This window comes from Nyctereutes procyonoides, unplaced genomic scaffold, assembly GCF_905146905.1.
Source record: "Nyctereutes procyonoides isolate TBG_1078 unplaced genomic scaffold, NYPRO_anot_genome, whole genome shotgun sequence".
Taxonomy (NCBI): domain Eukaryota; kingdom Metazoa; phylum Chordata; class Mammalia; order Carnivora; family Canidae; genus Nyctereutes; species Nyctereutes procyonoides.
In genome coordinates this window covers 37060754-37072863 of record NW_026575048.1, presented here as the reverse complement: position 1 = coordinate 37072863, position 12110 = coordinate 37060754, and the positions used below count along the sequence as shown (strand labels likewise).

The window sequence follows — 12110 nt, the reverse complement described above, 5'->3', positions numbered from 1 at the left end:
TTCCTCGCCTCCTCTGTCAGAAGGAATAGGTGGTACAGTGTAAAGTAGGCTGGTCATCTACCTCCTGCTCATCTCCAGTGCTCTTGGGATTTCTGAGAAGTTAATATTTTATAATCACAGCCTAGAGTTATGTTGTGTTTTTTATCGATGTCTACTATTATTTCTACATGGTCAGCTATTTATAGAACTGACATTCTTTGTAGCCCTTCTCATAAAACCTGTTTACTATGTGTCCATTTCATTGCCGCCACAAGTCTCTCATAGCCAGACTTGCAGTCATCTAGTGCTTAGTCCTGACCTTGTCAGAGAAAAAAATTGACATTGGAAACACTGGACCCCCTGTTATCCTTTCCCTGTGCTCCTAAATAGTTTATGAATATGCATGAATGTATGTTGGTGAAGGTTTGGACAAAATCCAAGAGAGAGATGCCATGAAGTCAGTGGACATTGCCTGGAGGCCCTTTGGAAAGCTCTGGGTTGTTTTTGCAGTCATCCTGAGAGGATAGCCTAATACCATAACAGTCCCCTAAGGTCAGATTGGCATATAGGGAGGAAGAAGAGTTGAGACAGGAAAGTTCCTAGCCAGCTTTTCTGTGCTTTCCTTCCCCACCTTCTTCAAGGAGCTTTGACATTCCTTGCAACCTTCTTCCAGTTAGGACTGCCTCTGCCACAATGAAGCAAACTCCACTCTGACACACTTCAGTATCATTGGGAGATGCTAATACATGTAATGAGAATTCATTTGTTTCAACAATGTATTTTGAGCAATTATTATATAGGATGCAAGATTTGGCACCTAAGGAGTCTAGAGATATCAAAGTCACAATCTCTGCCCACTATGTACTTAGAATTTGGTTGAGGAGAAAGGAGCAAAGAGGCCAAGACAAGGAGGAAAGAACTCCAGCACAAGTCTAACAAAAGAATGTCTGTCACATGATAAGGCAAAGTGCTACAGACTTCAAAGAAGATAAGATATTGGACTTAGTTGGGAGAATGAGGAGCAGCCTCTAAACACTTCAGACAGATGTAAGATATTAAGAAGACATAGGCAGGTGAGATACACAGTGATAAGTGTTTGAAATGTTTGCAAAAGCATGCACAGAGGCACAGAGGGAAGAAATCCAACATGTTGGGTGTAGCTAGCAGAGAAAAGAAATTTGCTTTGACTGAATCTGTCTTAGCCTGAGTTTACACCAGAAAGCAGAACCTGAGATAAGGGTTTGCATTCAGATGGTGAGAAATTAATTCAGGGAACAGGAGTGGAACCTGGAGAAACCAAAGCAGGGAAATGAGGTAAGCCAGCGCAAGGGTGTGTTCTTGAGCTCTGCACTGCCATGGGTGACTATAACTCCATCCTACTGGGACTCGCTGGGGAACTGTGTAGGTAGAATGTGTCTCAGAATTGTCCACCTGAGGGATCCAAGAGAGTAGCATGTTTCCACCCCCACTCCCCTCCCCTGGCATTAGTCAAGGGTTCTTCATAGGCAGCTCCATCTTACTTCCAGGTGTGCACATGTGTGAATGCTAAGCAAGTTCCTGCAAGTGTCTTTCCCCAAGGTATCCTGGGAATCCCAAGCAGAGAAATGCTTGGTACAGCTGAGATGACATGCTCTCAGGTTGTACCTTCTCAGAGCCAGTCACACAGCAATGCCTAGACTAAGAAACAGGCCAACCAGATGTAATGGAGGATTCAAGGATTATTTCAGAACCACGGCCAGTGAGGCACCAGAAGGTAACGTCACAAGGATAGATTTTGGAACAGATTATGCCTAGCTAAGAAATTTGAACTTAGCAATGAGTATCCATTGCAAAACCTAATACCACTGCTTGTCATGTCAAAGAACAAGATTCCCTATGCCTATCATGTTCACATTCATGAGCAAGATATTATGGTAAATTGCAGTTTCATGCGATTGGCTGTGTGAATTTTAGATTTTATTACAGGCTTTAACTAAAGTAATCCTCACCAAACTGGCCTAAAAGCATCCTAATAAAGAAACTGTTAATTAAGGATTTGACTAAAATTCTAGAAAACATGAATAATAACAGGAAAATATCACAAATAGCTCTTCTACTTTGAACTAATTTATAAGTAAAAACAATAAAATGTTTTTTAAAAAACATTTTTAAAACAGTGTATAAGTAAATAGAATAAGTTCTGAGGAGTCACCTGAAAAAACCTTAAACTAATACAAGTGATTCCTTAAAATATGGATTGATTTAAATTCACTATAGTGAATTAATTAATCTTAACCAAAGTATATATTATGTGTCAAATTATTAGCTAATGATATTATGAATCCATTATGATAAAGACATGTAAAACTTTCATTTCATATGTATCTTATCCTTTAGATTCATCTTTGGTGGGGCACCCATCTGGCTTAGTTGGAAGAGCATGTGACTCTTGATCTCAGGGTCACAAGTTTGAGCCCCATGAGGTGTGTGGAGATTACTTAAGTAAATAAAAACTTTAGATTCATTTGGGAATACATATCATGATATTTATAATAAACATGCAGAGAATTAACAAATAGTACTCTTTTTGATAGGGTTGTATGAACAAAAATATTTGGAATTCACATCTCTAGGCCATAGGTTCTCAAAAGGAAAAGAGAGAGGGGTGTACAGGAAGCATTTTGGATGTTGACTTAACTGGATGTGGCAGTTGGTGGATGGTGGGACAAGATCAGGAAAGAATAAAAAGTGACTCAGATTTCATATTGGGATGATGTTTAGGTGGAAAGACATGGTGCAGAAATGATGTCTAAAGGATGAGGTGGTTTGGGAAGATGAGAATGAGGTGGATATGGATGGGTATCAGTGCATGTTGGTCTCTCAAGATGACCCATTGTATTTCTGAATGGAAGATTCTTGGACTACTTGATCCTCTGTCCTGGAATCAGCCACTCACATCTCAGGATGAGGTAAGTCCTCAGGCTCTAAATAGAAGTTAGTGTTGTGATTTTTGCCCCTCTCCTTGGTGAGAATGACAGGATGTCCTTCCATTTTGGAAGTGCCTATGAACCAGTCAGGATAGGAAACAGATTGAAAGACAGAGGTGGAACCCTCCCTACTATGGAAAAAGAGAAACGGCTTCTGTGCTTTCTTCTCCCGGTACATATCCATGATCTTTTTCTCCTAGGATTAGGAAAAAAGGCTTATTAGAGAGGATTACTGAGAGGAAGGGTCTAAACTAACACAGCTCTGAGAGTACCTGCCTTCTCTGACGGGAGGGAAGAATGCCAAGGACACAAGCAGATGAAAGAACACAGGTGTCAAAACAGGCAACCTGCTGGTTCCCAGTAGCTTGACTCCACTCCAGGATCCCATGACACCAAGTGCTTCTGATTCTATGAGACAGCACTACCTTCCCTGAGAATAGAGGCAGGCTTAAGTCTCTTATATGGTTGCTCCTGGTGGGCACTCATCTGCTGGTGTAGGCATCTCACAAGATTCCCAGCCTCCAAGTAGGCTGACATCTTACAGCTTTCATCATAACCAGAAGGATTCACTTCATAACCACAAATGCTACCTTCAGTATAGAGACCATAGGCAAACAATCCACAAAATCCAGACTAAAAAATCTCTTCCTTGTCTCCTATGCCACATAGTGGCCTTTGCTTATGTGGAAGCAGCCCAGCATCTTGGAGGAATTTCTGGGAAGCAGTCAAAGAAAATTGAGGATGGAGAAGCCACCATTCCTTGGCCTTTTCAAAATATTCTCGTGGGTGTATTCTCTGGCTTTGGAGAATGCTCTCACATTCAAATGAGTGTAACACCCATGCCAAAAGTAGCGCTTGTTGACTAGGGGGTCAGCCAAGTCACATTTCTTTCCTTAAACTGAACAATGCAGGATTGAAAAAATGTTATTTTTATTCAGTGATATGTTAAATTAAATAAAAAGGGCATCATCTCCCAATGCTTCTCTCATTAGCTGTACAACCACTCACCTTTAGCTGCAGAGAAGGCTGGCCCTGAATTTCTGCACAGAAGAGACAGAGATGGTTGCCCTTGATTCCCAAGTAAACTGGATTGCCTTTTCCTGCATCATGGAATTCTTTGTCTGTACATGTTGTTAAATCAAGACTGACTGGAAACACAAGGAAAAATGGAAACAGGTAGCATGCTCCAAGAAGCAGAAAGGCCAGTCCTTCTGGCCTGACATTACTCCTCCCGGCCTAGGGGGGATGCTGAGCTGTCAGGACTCCCCCAAAAGGCTCCTCCCATTTGCCATGTAGCTGAGACCCTTCATTCATCATTATCTGAAGCCCATTTTCATTTTTTTACTTAATATATCAGACCCCTAGTTGTTACCAAGGCATATTGCATCCCAAAAATAAAAATAAAATTCCCCACCACATTTGCAGCTAAATTTGATCACATGCTGAAGTTGTAACCCATTAGATAAATGTGGAAGTGTTGTGCGGGATTTCTAAGAATATACTTTAAAAGGTGTTGACTCAGCTGGGAAAAGCTCCTTTCTTATCCTCCAGGTCCTCTTCCTGCCAGCCTCAAATACTTGGATGATGGTTGAGGAGAACTTGAGCTTGGTGAAGCAGAAAGCTAGAATCCTTGGACAATGAGAGTATCATGGAACCACCACACTGGCCTCAACCTACCTGGTCAGACTTCTTTTTCATGAGAAAGCAATAAATTTCTTAGTTAAGTCCCAGTTATGTGGGTTTCCTGTCACTATCAGCTGAATTTAATTCCCAACAAATTTAGCCTGGGTGTTCTGCATCTATCCTTCTGGGTAGGGGGCCAAGAATTCTCCAGTCAACTCTCTTTATTGAATGCCCACTCAGGACAAGGCTGCATGTGAGCATCAGAGATTTAGCTGAGGATATGAGAGACATTGTCATTGCCCCCATGGAAAATGAAACCAAAAGAAGTAAGCAGAGAAATGACCAGAATCACAGTAAATTGCAATGCCTACTTTGGGGCAAGTGTCCAAAGTCTGGGACAGCAGGAGAGCCAATTTAGATAGAGAAATCAAGAAAGACCTCTCTGCAGAGGTGAAGTTCAAACCAAGATCCCAAAGTTAAGAGGATGCTAGTAAATGAAGATATGGAAATAAGGTGCTAGAGGGGATCTGAAAGGAGAGTGTCACAGGGGAAGAATGGATAAAGGACCTTATGTGGCTTTGAAAGAAGACTGGTGCTCCTGAGATCTCCCCACTAGCCCCCACTTCCCACCTCCAAAACACAAACAGATGGGAATGATACTGTTCAATTAACATAGTTCAAAAGGCAGAAATCTCACAGAGGAAGACATAGACATGGCCAACAAGCACATGAGGAAATGCTCTGCATCACTTGCCATCAGGGAAATACAAATCAAAACCACAATGAGATACCACCTCACACCAGTGAGAATGGGGAAAATTAGCAAAGCAGGAAACCACAAATGTTGGAGAGGATGTGGGGACAGGGGAACCCTCTTGCACTGTTGGTGGGAATGTGAACTGGTGCAGCCACTCTGGAAAACTGTGTGGAGGTTCCTCAAAGAGTTAAAAATAGACCTGCCCTACGACCCAGCAATTGCACTGCTGGGGATTTACCCCAAAGATACAGATGCAGTGAAACGCCGGGACACCTGCACCCCGATGTGTATAGCAGCAATGTCCACAATAGCCAAACTGTGGAAGGAGCCTCGGTGTCCATCAAAAGATGAATGGATAAAGAAGATGTGGTCTATGTATACAATGGAATATTACTCAGCCATTAGAAACGACAAATACCCACCATTCGCTTCGACGTGGATGGAACTGGAGGGTATTATGCTGAGTGAAATAAGTCAATCGGAGAAGGACAAACATTATATGGTCTCATTCATTTGGGGAATATAAAAAATAGGAAAGGGAATAAAGGGGAAAGGAGAAAAAATGAGTGGGAAATATCAGAAATGGAGACAGAACATGAAAGACTCCTAACTCTGGGAAACGAACTAGGGGTGGTGGAAGGGGAGGTGGGCGGGGTGTGGGGGTGACTGGGTGACGGGTGCTGAGGTGGGCACTTGACGGGATGAGCACTGGGTGTTATTCTATATGTTGGCAAATTGAACACCAATAAAAAATAAATTTATATAAAAAACATAGTTCAAAAGGTCACTCTTAATGCTTTGTAGAGAATGGATGAAGCTACACAAATGAAGAGGGAGGAAGCACAGTGAGAAGGCAATATAGTGGCCCAGGTAAGAAATGATATTATCTTAGAAATAAGGCATATTTTGCACACAGATTCATCAGTCTTTGCAGGTGGATTGAATAGAGATTGAAGCAAGGATGCCTCCTGCACTTCTCACTCGAGGAAATAGGTGATAGTAGTACCATTCATAGAAATGAGGAAGACTAGGCTCATCAGCAGTTTTGAGAAGACAGATCCATAGTTCTGCTTTGAATAGATGAAGTTAGAGATGTCTGAGGGGACATTGAGAGGATGTGGATAGATTGTTTAGAGGGGACTTCTAGGTTGGAAGCATAAATGCCAGAGTGATAGACACAATACATCAATGAAAGAGGCCAGCTGCCAATCCCTTTAGAGGGGTTGCATAATGATTGCAGACTGAGATCTGAGGATCCCGAGCATTTGGAGATTTTACAGAGAAAGTGGAGTCAGAAAGGAGAATGCCAAAGAGAAGCCAGTGAACCACAAGAGGATGTTCCTACAGAAGGAGAAGATGGGGGGTGGTTCAGGAAAGGAGTTATCAGTTACGTTGACTGTAGCTGAGGAACCAAATAATGTGAGGACAGAGGAGTGTATTTGGAGACCTTGGGAAGAAGAGCTTGAGAGAACAGTTGAGAAGTCAGGTTGTTTGATGAAAGCATGAGCAGGAGATGAAGTAGAAATAAGTTGTATAGACAGTTCTATGAAGTTTGGCTGCGACTGGTACATAGAATGGTATGGTAATTGGTAGGTGGGGGGTGGGGGAAGAGTGGTATTAGGAATGGAATGTGGGAATCAAGAGAAAGTGTTTAGTATTAACTTAGAAATATTATATTAGAGCATGTCTGTCAGTGTAGAAAGGGTCCAGTAGGCAGACAAAGGTGGAGTATGGAGGGAAGAGAAGAATTAAATCAAACACTGAAGTCCTAGCAAGAGAAAAAGAAACTGAGGTAGATTGACTTTTGCTGGGAGCAGAGAATATCCTCCATTGTTAGAAGAGAGGATACTGAATTAGGAACATGTGTTGTTTTGATGGTGAAAAGATAATCAAGTTTGATTCTGGAGACATAGGTAGTGATAGTTAAAATTTAAAGGAGAGAAACTCCAAGGAGGTCAACTGCTGTCTAAGTGGACAACCCCTTATTATCTGAAGACATTTTCTCTTGGTAAGAACTGCCAATCCCTTGCACCCTCACTTCTAGATGCAGGGTTTCCTCTCTGGAAGGGAACATTCTTATCCTTTTTGTGAGCATTGGGCTGCCACCCAGAAGTAAGAGAGGCCCTGGCCAGTTCATGTAAGTTTGGCCCCATCCCCAGTGGAGGTGGTGTCCCTTTTAGAGGCAACAGTGGCTTTGATTGTCACTCACCAGGTTTGACATTTCTGCTAAAAGGAGTTGCTATTAATGAATTTTCTTTCAGGACCCACACCATTTGTAGAGAATCACAAACACCAAAGATTCTGGGAAATTCTACCCCTGCCAGAGACAGAAAAGTATGAAACACATATGAGGTTATTATAAACTTCAGGACATAATAAGAAAAGAGCTAAATGGTTCTGAGATTTTTCAAATGCAGACTTTCCGATCTCAGTATTTTAGCAAAAAATAAACGCATCTGTAAGCTGAGTAAATGATGGGGGCCTTTGTACTCTATTGTCTATGGTGAAGCAGAATGGAGATATTTTCAAACTGGTTTGAAATTCACCACTCACTTTGTGGGGTGGCCATGATAGCTTCTGAGCTTCCTTAAAGGGAACAAGGTAGATCAGATGATGAAGAGGAGGTTGTCAGCAGCTGGTCTTGTTGGGGAAAGAAAGAAGGAAAACATGTCACCCACTTCTCACCCACCTATACCCTGGAATTTTGCATCAATTTTTTTTTTTTAGAAAGCTGCCCCAAGATCCTGTCCCAGATGCATATTTGAGACTAAGGAGGGGGGTTTTACAAGGCCAGAAAACCCCAAATAGAAATTCCTATCTCTGGTGTGACTGGGTAGTCCTGGTTCTCCAGATTCTGATGCCCTCCTGTGATCTGTGATTGTTAGGAGGCTCCAGAACATTACCTTAGCCACTGTTTGGTGCAACAAGTCTCTGGATTTAAAGGAAGGAATGGAGAGGAGACTGTGCATCTATCTTCATTCTAGCTTCCCACAATGCTGGTGAGTCATCACTCATTCTGACTTCAAGCTTCAAGATGACTAAATTGGCAGCAGACCTGCCTCTCTGACCCTCATCTTCCCCCATTCTTTATCCAAAGAGGCATCACTAGGAGCTTGTACATGGACATTTACAAGTTCCATTAGGTGTTTTGACTGTCAGGGGCATATGTCCCTGAGCTTCTGATTAGGGAACTAGGACAGCTCCCCATGAAGGCCACAAACTTCCCATAGTTAGAGCCAGTTGTTCACATCCCTCCCTACTTCAGGATCCTCACGGCCTGATTCAATAGTTATCACTGGACAGGGAGTAAGCAAATCACTACCTGCACTCTTGAAAGAAGCCCTAGCTCCTCCAATACCCTGTGCCTTCCACCAAGGGCCCCCCAAGGCTCCCCAAGGCTAGTAATAGAGCAGTGAAAGAAGACCCCCCACAAATGGCGTCTGAGCTGAAGTTACCTTTGTCCAAGAGATGCTCTTGTCCTGGGATCCAAAGTTAAGGCTCTATCTGCATCAAAGAGCTCTGGAAAGCTGTCTAGGACTCCTAGTTCTTTTACTGAAAAGGAGACACCAGGGACCTAGAGAAGATCAAAGGTCAACAGGCTTCACGACTTCAAGCTGTACCTGTAATCTGTTATTATGGACTATGGCTTCCTCTGGACTGAGGTGCTCTGACTGACTCCAACAGGTCCCAAGCTTTTTATCCACACAAGGAAGGAAGGAGGTTCTGCCTCACTTGGGCTGGGACTGCCTGGCATTCAAAATTTGCTGGTTCCTGCTGCCAGAGATTTCAACGAGTATTTATGTAAATGTCAAACAAGCACAGCTATGACTTTTCTATTCACCCTGAAAAAGTAGGGCATGCTAAGCCTTTAAGAGCAACAGCCAGGAAATATAGTCATCAACACCAAGTTTGAGGAAAGAAACATTATGGGATTGCCCCCAGGACTGATGACTGGATTCTGTTGCCACAAAATGACATACTGGAATGTTATTCCTGGGGGTAGAAGCCCCAGGTAGGTTCAAGATAGGCTAGGGAAGGGATGGGTCCCCTAAGACCTGTGCAGCTTGCAACTACTCCTGGCCTACAGTCACCACAGTCTCTGCCAATCTCAGACCAGGTAAAAATCCCCCAGTGTATGCTTCCCCAGGTTTTCAGAGTCTGTGTACATGCTGCTTCTCCACTCAAGAGAGCCACACCTGGGCAAAGTCAGCAAATGAGCATCCTGCCCATCACAAACTAGATCACTGCCCTGGATTATCGAGAAAGGAGCCTGGTTCCCAGATGCTCCAGCGCTCTCAGCTATTAGACATACATTTGATCCTCTGTGAAGGAAAGTTGAGGCAATGCCGTTGATACTCTTCCCCAATCTCCTCAGGCCAATTGAGTTCAGTGTCACTGTGGCAGTTCCCAGTACCTGTCAGCTTCACACCTCAAGGATATTCATCTCAATGGCAACCTCAGTCAATGGGGGAAGGAGCTGGTGGATAAATGTCCTAGTGTCCTCAGCTTCTGGTGAGACAATGGTAGGGTTTCTCAGGGAGAATCCACACTAAGATAGTAGTTTAGTGTTCAAAAGCCAGAGACTTGGGATGCCCACGTGGCTCAGTGGTTAAACATCTGCCTTTGGCTCAGGGTGTGATCCTGGAGTCCTGAGATCAAGTCCCATAGCAGGCTCCATGCAGGGAGCCTATGCTCTCTCTGTCTCTGTGTCTCTCATGAATAAATAAAATCTTAAAAAAAAAAAAAGCCAGAGACTTGTATTCAAAAGATGTATATTCACAATTAGGCTTTGTAACTTTCAGACTTATGTCCTTAGCAGAGTCCTTTCACATCTCTGATCCTCAAATGACTGTTATATGAAATGCATCGTACCTTGTTGGATTATTGTGTGGGTTAAAATAGAGTATGCAAGGCTCCCCCAGTACATGACAGCTTCCTGTAACAACTGGCCTATTTAGTCTCCTATGTCTGTCACCAGACCCCAGATCAGCCTATTTCTCTCTACCAGTCTTTTTGCTTTGACAATCAATAGATTATTCTAGCTCTTGACATTTGTGCTACCTCATCAGTGTACCTAACCACATAAAAACAGTCAAGCTCACACTGTATACACTTCCCAGGGATTCTCACTGCACAATGGGATATAAAAGGTCATTATGGTCTTGTCCTAGATAGCTCCAAAGTCATTTCCTCGAGACTGTGGAATCATGAAGCATCCACACTTAAATGTGCAATAGGTGTTTCTGAGTCAAAACTAGGATTCAGAATCAATCTGCGACTAGGATGAGAAGTTGCCCTAGGTATCCATTAGCATGAGTTGGTTTCCATACTCCAAGAAGAAAATCTAGAGCCTATGGCATCACCCCCATAGTCCTGAGATAGGACCAGACCCACTTGAATATCTTGAGGAGAGGGGTTCAATGTCCTACTATAAGGTATAAAGAAGCAAACATTCAGAATACATTGGTATGGATGCTGTATATATTAATGCAAACACATTCAGGACCACAGCTAATAAGATATGGATCTTTTAATTTTTTTAATAATAAATTTATTTTTTATTGGTGTTCAATTTGCCAACATACAGAATAACATCCAGTGCTCATTCTGTCAAGTGCCCCCCTCAGTGCCCGTCACCCATTCAGCCCCACCCCCGGGCCCCTTCCCCTTTCACCACCCCTAGTTCATTTCCCAGAGTTAGGAGTCTTCATGTTCTATCTCCCTTTCTGATATTTCCTACCCATTTCTTCTCCCTTCCCTTCTATTCCCTTTCACTATTATTTATATTCCCCTGAATGAGACCATACTTTCAGAATCATCCTTTCATCCTGTAAATACATGGAGCTCCATGTAGCCAGTGCCATTAGTTGAGGTGATGGGGGCTTTGGTGATACCAGATAACCTGATATCTCTACTTATGTCTCCCTACTATGGAGGTACACCCTTTACCACCAAGGTGGTGAATGATCCTGAGATGAGACACTGGGTCAAACATGTGAAGGAAATTTCTGTGTAAGAAAAGAGCTTCATAAGAATAAAATCTAGCGATATAGCCTTCCTTCTCTCTTCAGGTAGCCAGAACGGGATCCAACTTGAGATTTCATTCCTTTGTCCACCCATATCTAACCTTTACTACTTCAGGTCAAGGTCTAATATGGTCACCTCAGTTCTATAAATCCTTCCCAACTTCTATAGCACAATTCCTATCATTCAATTTAGCTTTTGTTCACATGTTGCCAAGTTGCTAGATGTAACAGTCCTTGTTTTATATATCCTCAATATTCAAAGTGTGATCTGTGGACCAGTAGCATTGGCATCACCTGGAAGCTTGTCAGAAATACAGATTCTCAGGGTTTATCTCAGACTTACAGAATCAGGATCTGAAATAAAGGAGCATTAAAACCTCTATATGTTCTGTGCTGATATAACATACACACATACCATACTCTAGTTACAGAAGCACCAAAAAGGAGGGAGGGGCCAGGACTCTGGGCTGTGTAGGACTGGGGAGGGGACAAGCAAACCAGATCTAGATGCACCCTCACCTTTCTCTGGGACACATGAAGTGGGCTGTCTTGGCACTGAACAAAGTGGGGGAAGGAAAGATATAAAAAAAGAAGTAATTATTGAAAGGTTGTGGCAATGGACAAGCCCTCCGGAGGATTTTCACTTTGAGTATTCACAGCTTGATTGAGCCAGGGACTCTCAAACTGTATTTGGTTTAATGTAGACCAAACACTTTGCACCAGAAACAAAGAGAAAGCCTCTTTAGAGGAGGGCAGAAC

The 12110-nt window shown here is 42.8% G+C and overlaps 1 protein-coding gene across 1 annotated transcript; it reads right to left on the bottom strand.

The window, feature by feature from the left end:
- Nucleotides 1-2488: 2488 nt before the first annotated feature.
- Nucleotides 2489-8995, bottom strand: IL36B (interleukin 36 beta). Its single transcript, XM_055327459.1, has 5 exons — nt 8781-8995; nt 7879-7965; nt 7535-7642; nt 3954-4093; nt 2489-3141 (listed from the first exon to the last, which is right to left on the bottom strand). Exons 2-5 carry the CDS (start codon nt 7892-7894, stop codon nt 2911-2913), a joined length of 495 nt encoding a protein of 164 aa, XP_055183434.1. The 5' UTR covers nt 7895-7965; nt 8781-8995; the 3' UTR covers nt 2489-2910.
- Nucleotides 8996-12110: the final 3115 nt, after the last annotated feature.

Excerpts from the sequence above, each read along its gene's own strand:
- IL36B (XM_055327459.1), bottom strand. Across the intron at positions 4,094-7,534 it reads TAGCAGAAATGTCAAACCTG|TCAGTCTTGATTTAACAACA; the intron begins GTGAGTGACAAT and ends TTGTGTTTCCAG. Across the intron at positions 3,142-3,953 it reads AGCCTTCTCTGCAGCTAAAG|GAGAAAAAGATCATGGATAT; the intron begins GTGAGTGGTTGT and ends TCCTAATCCTAG.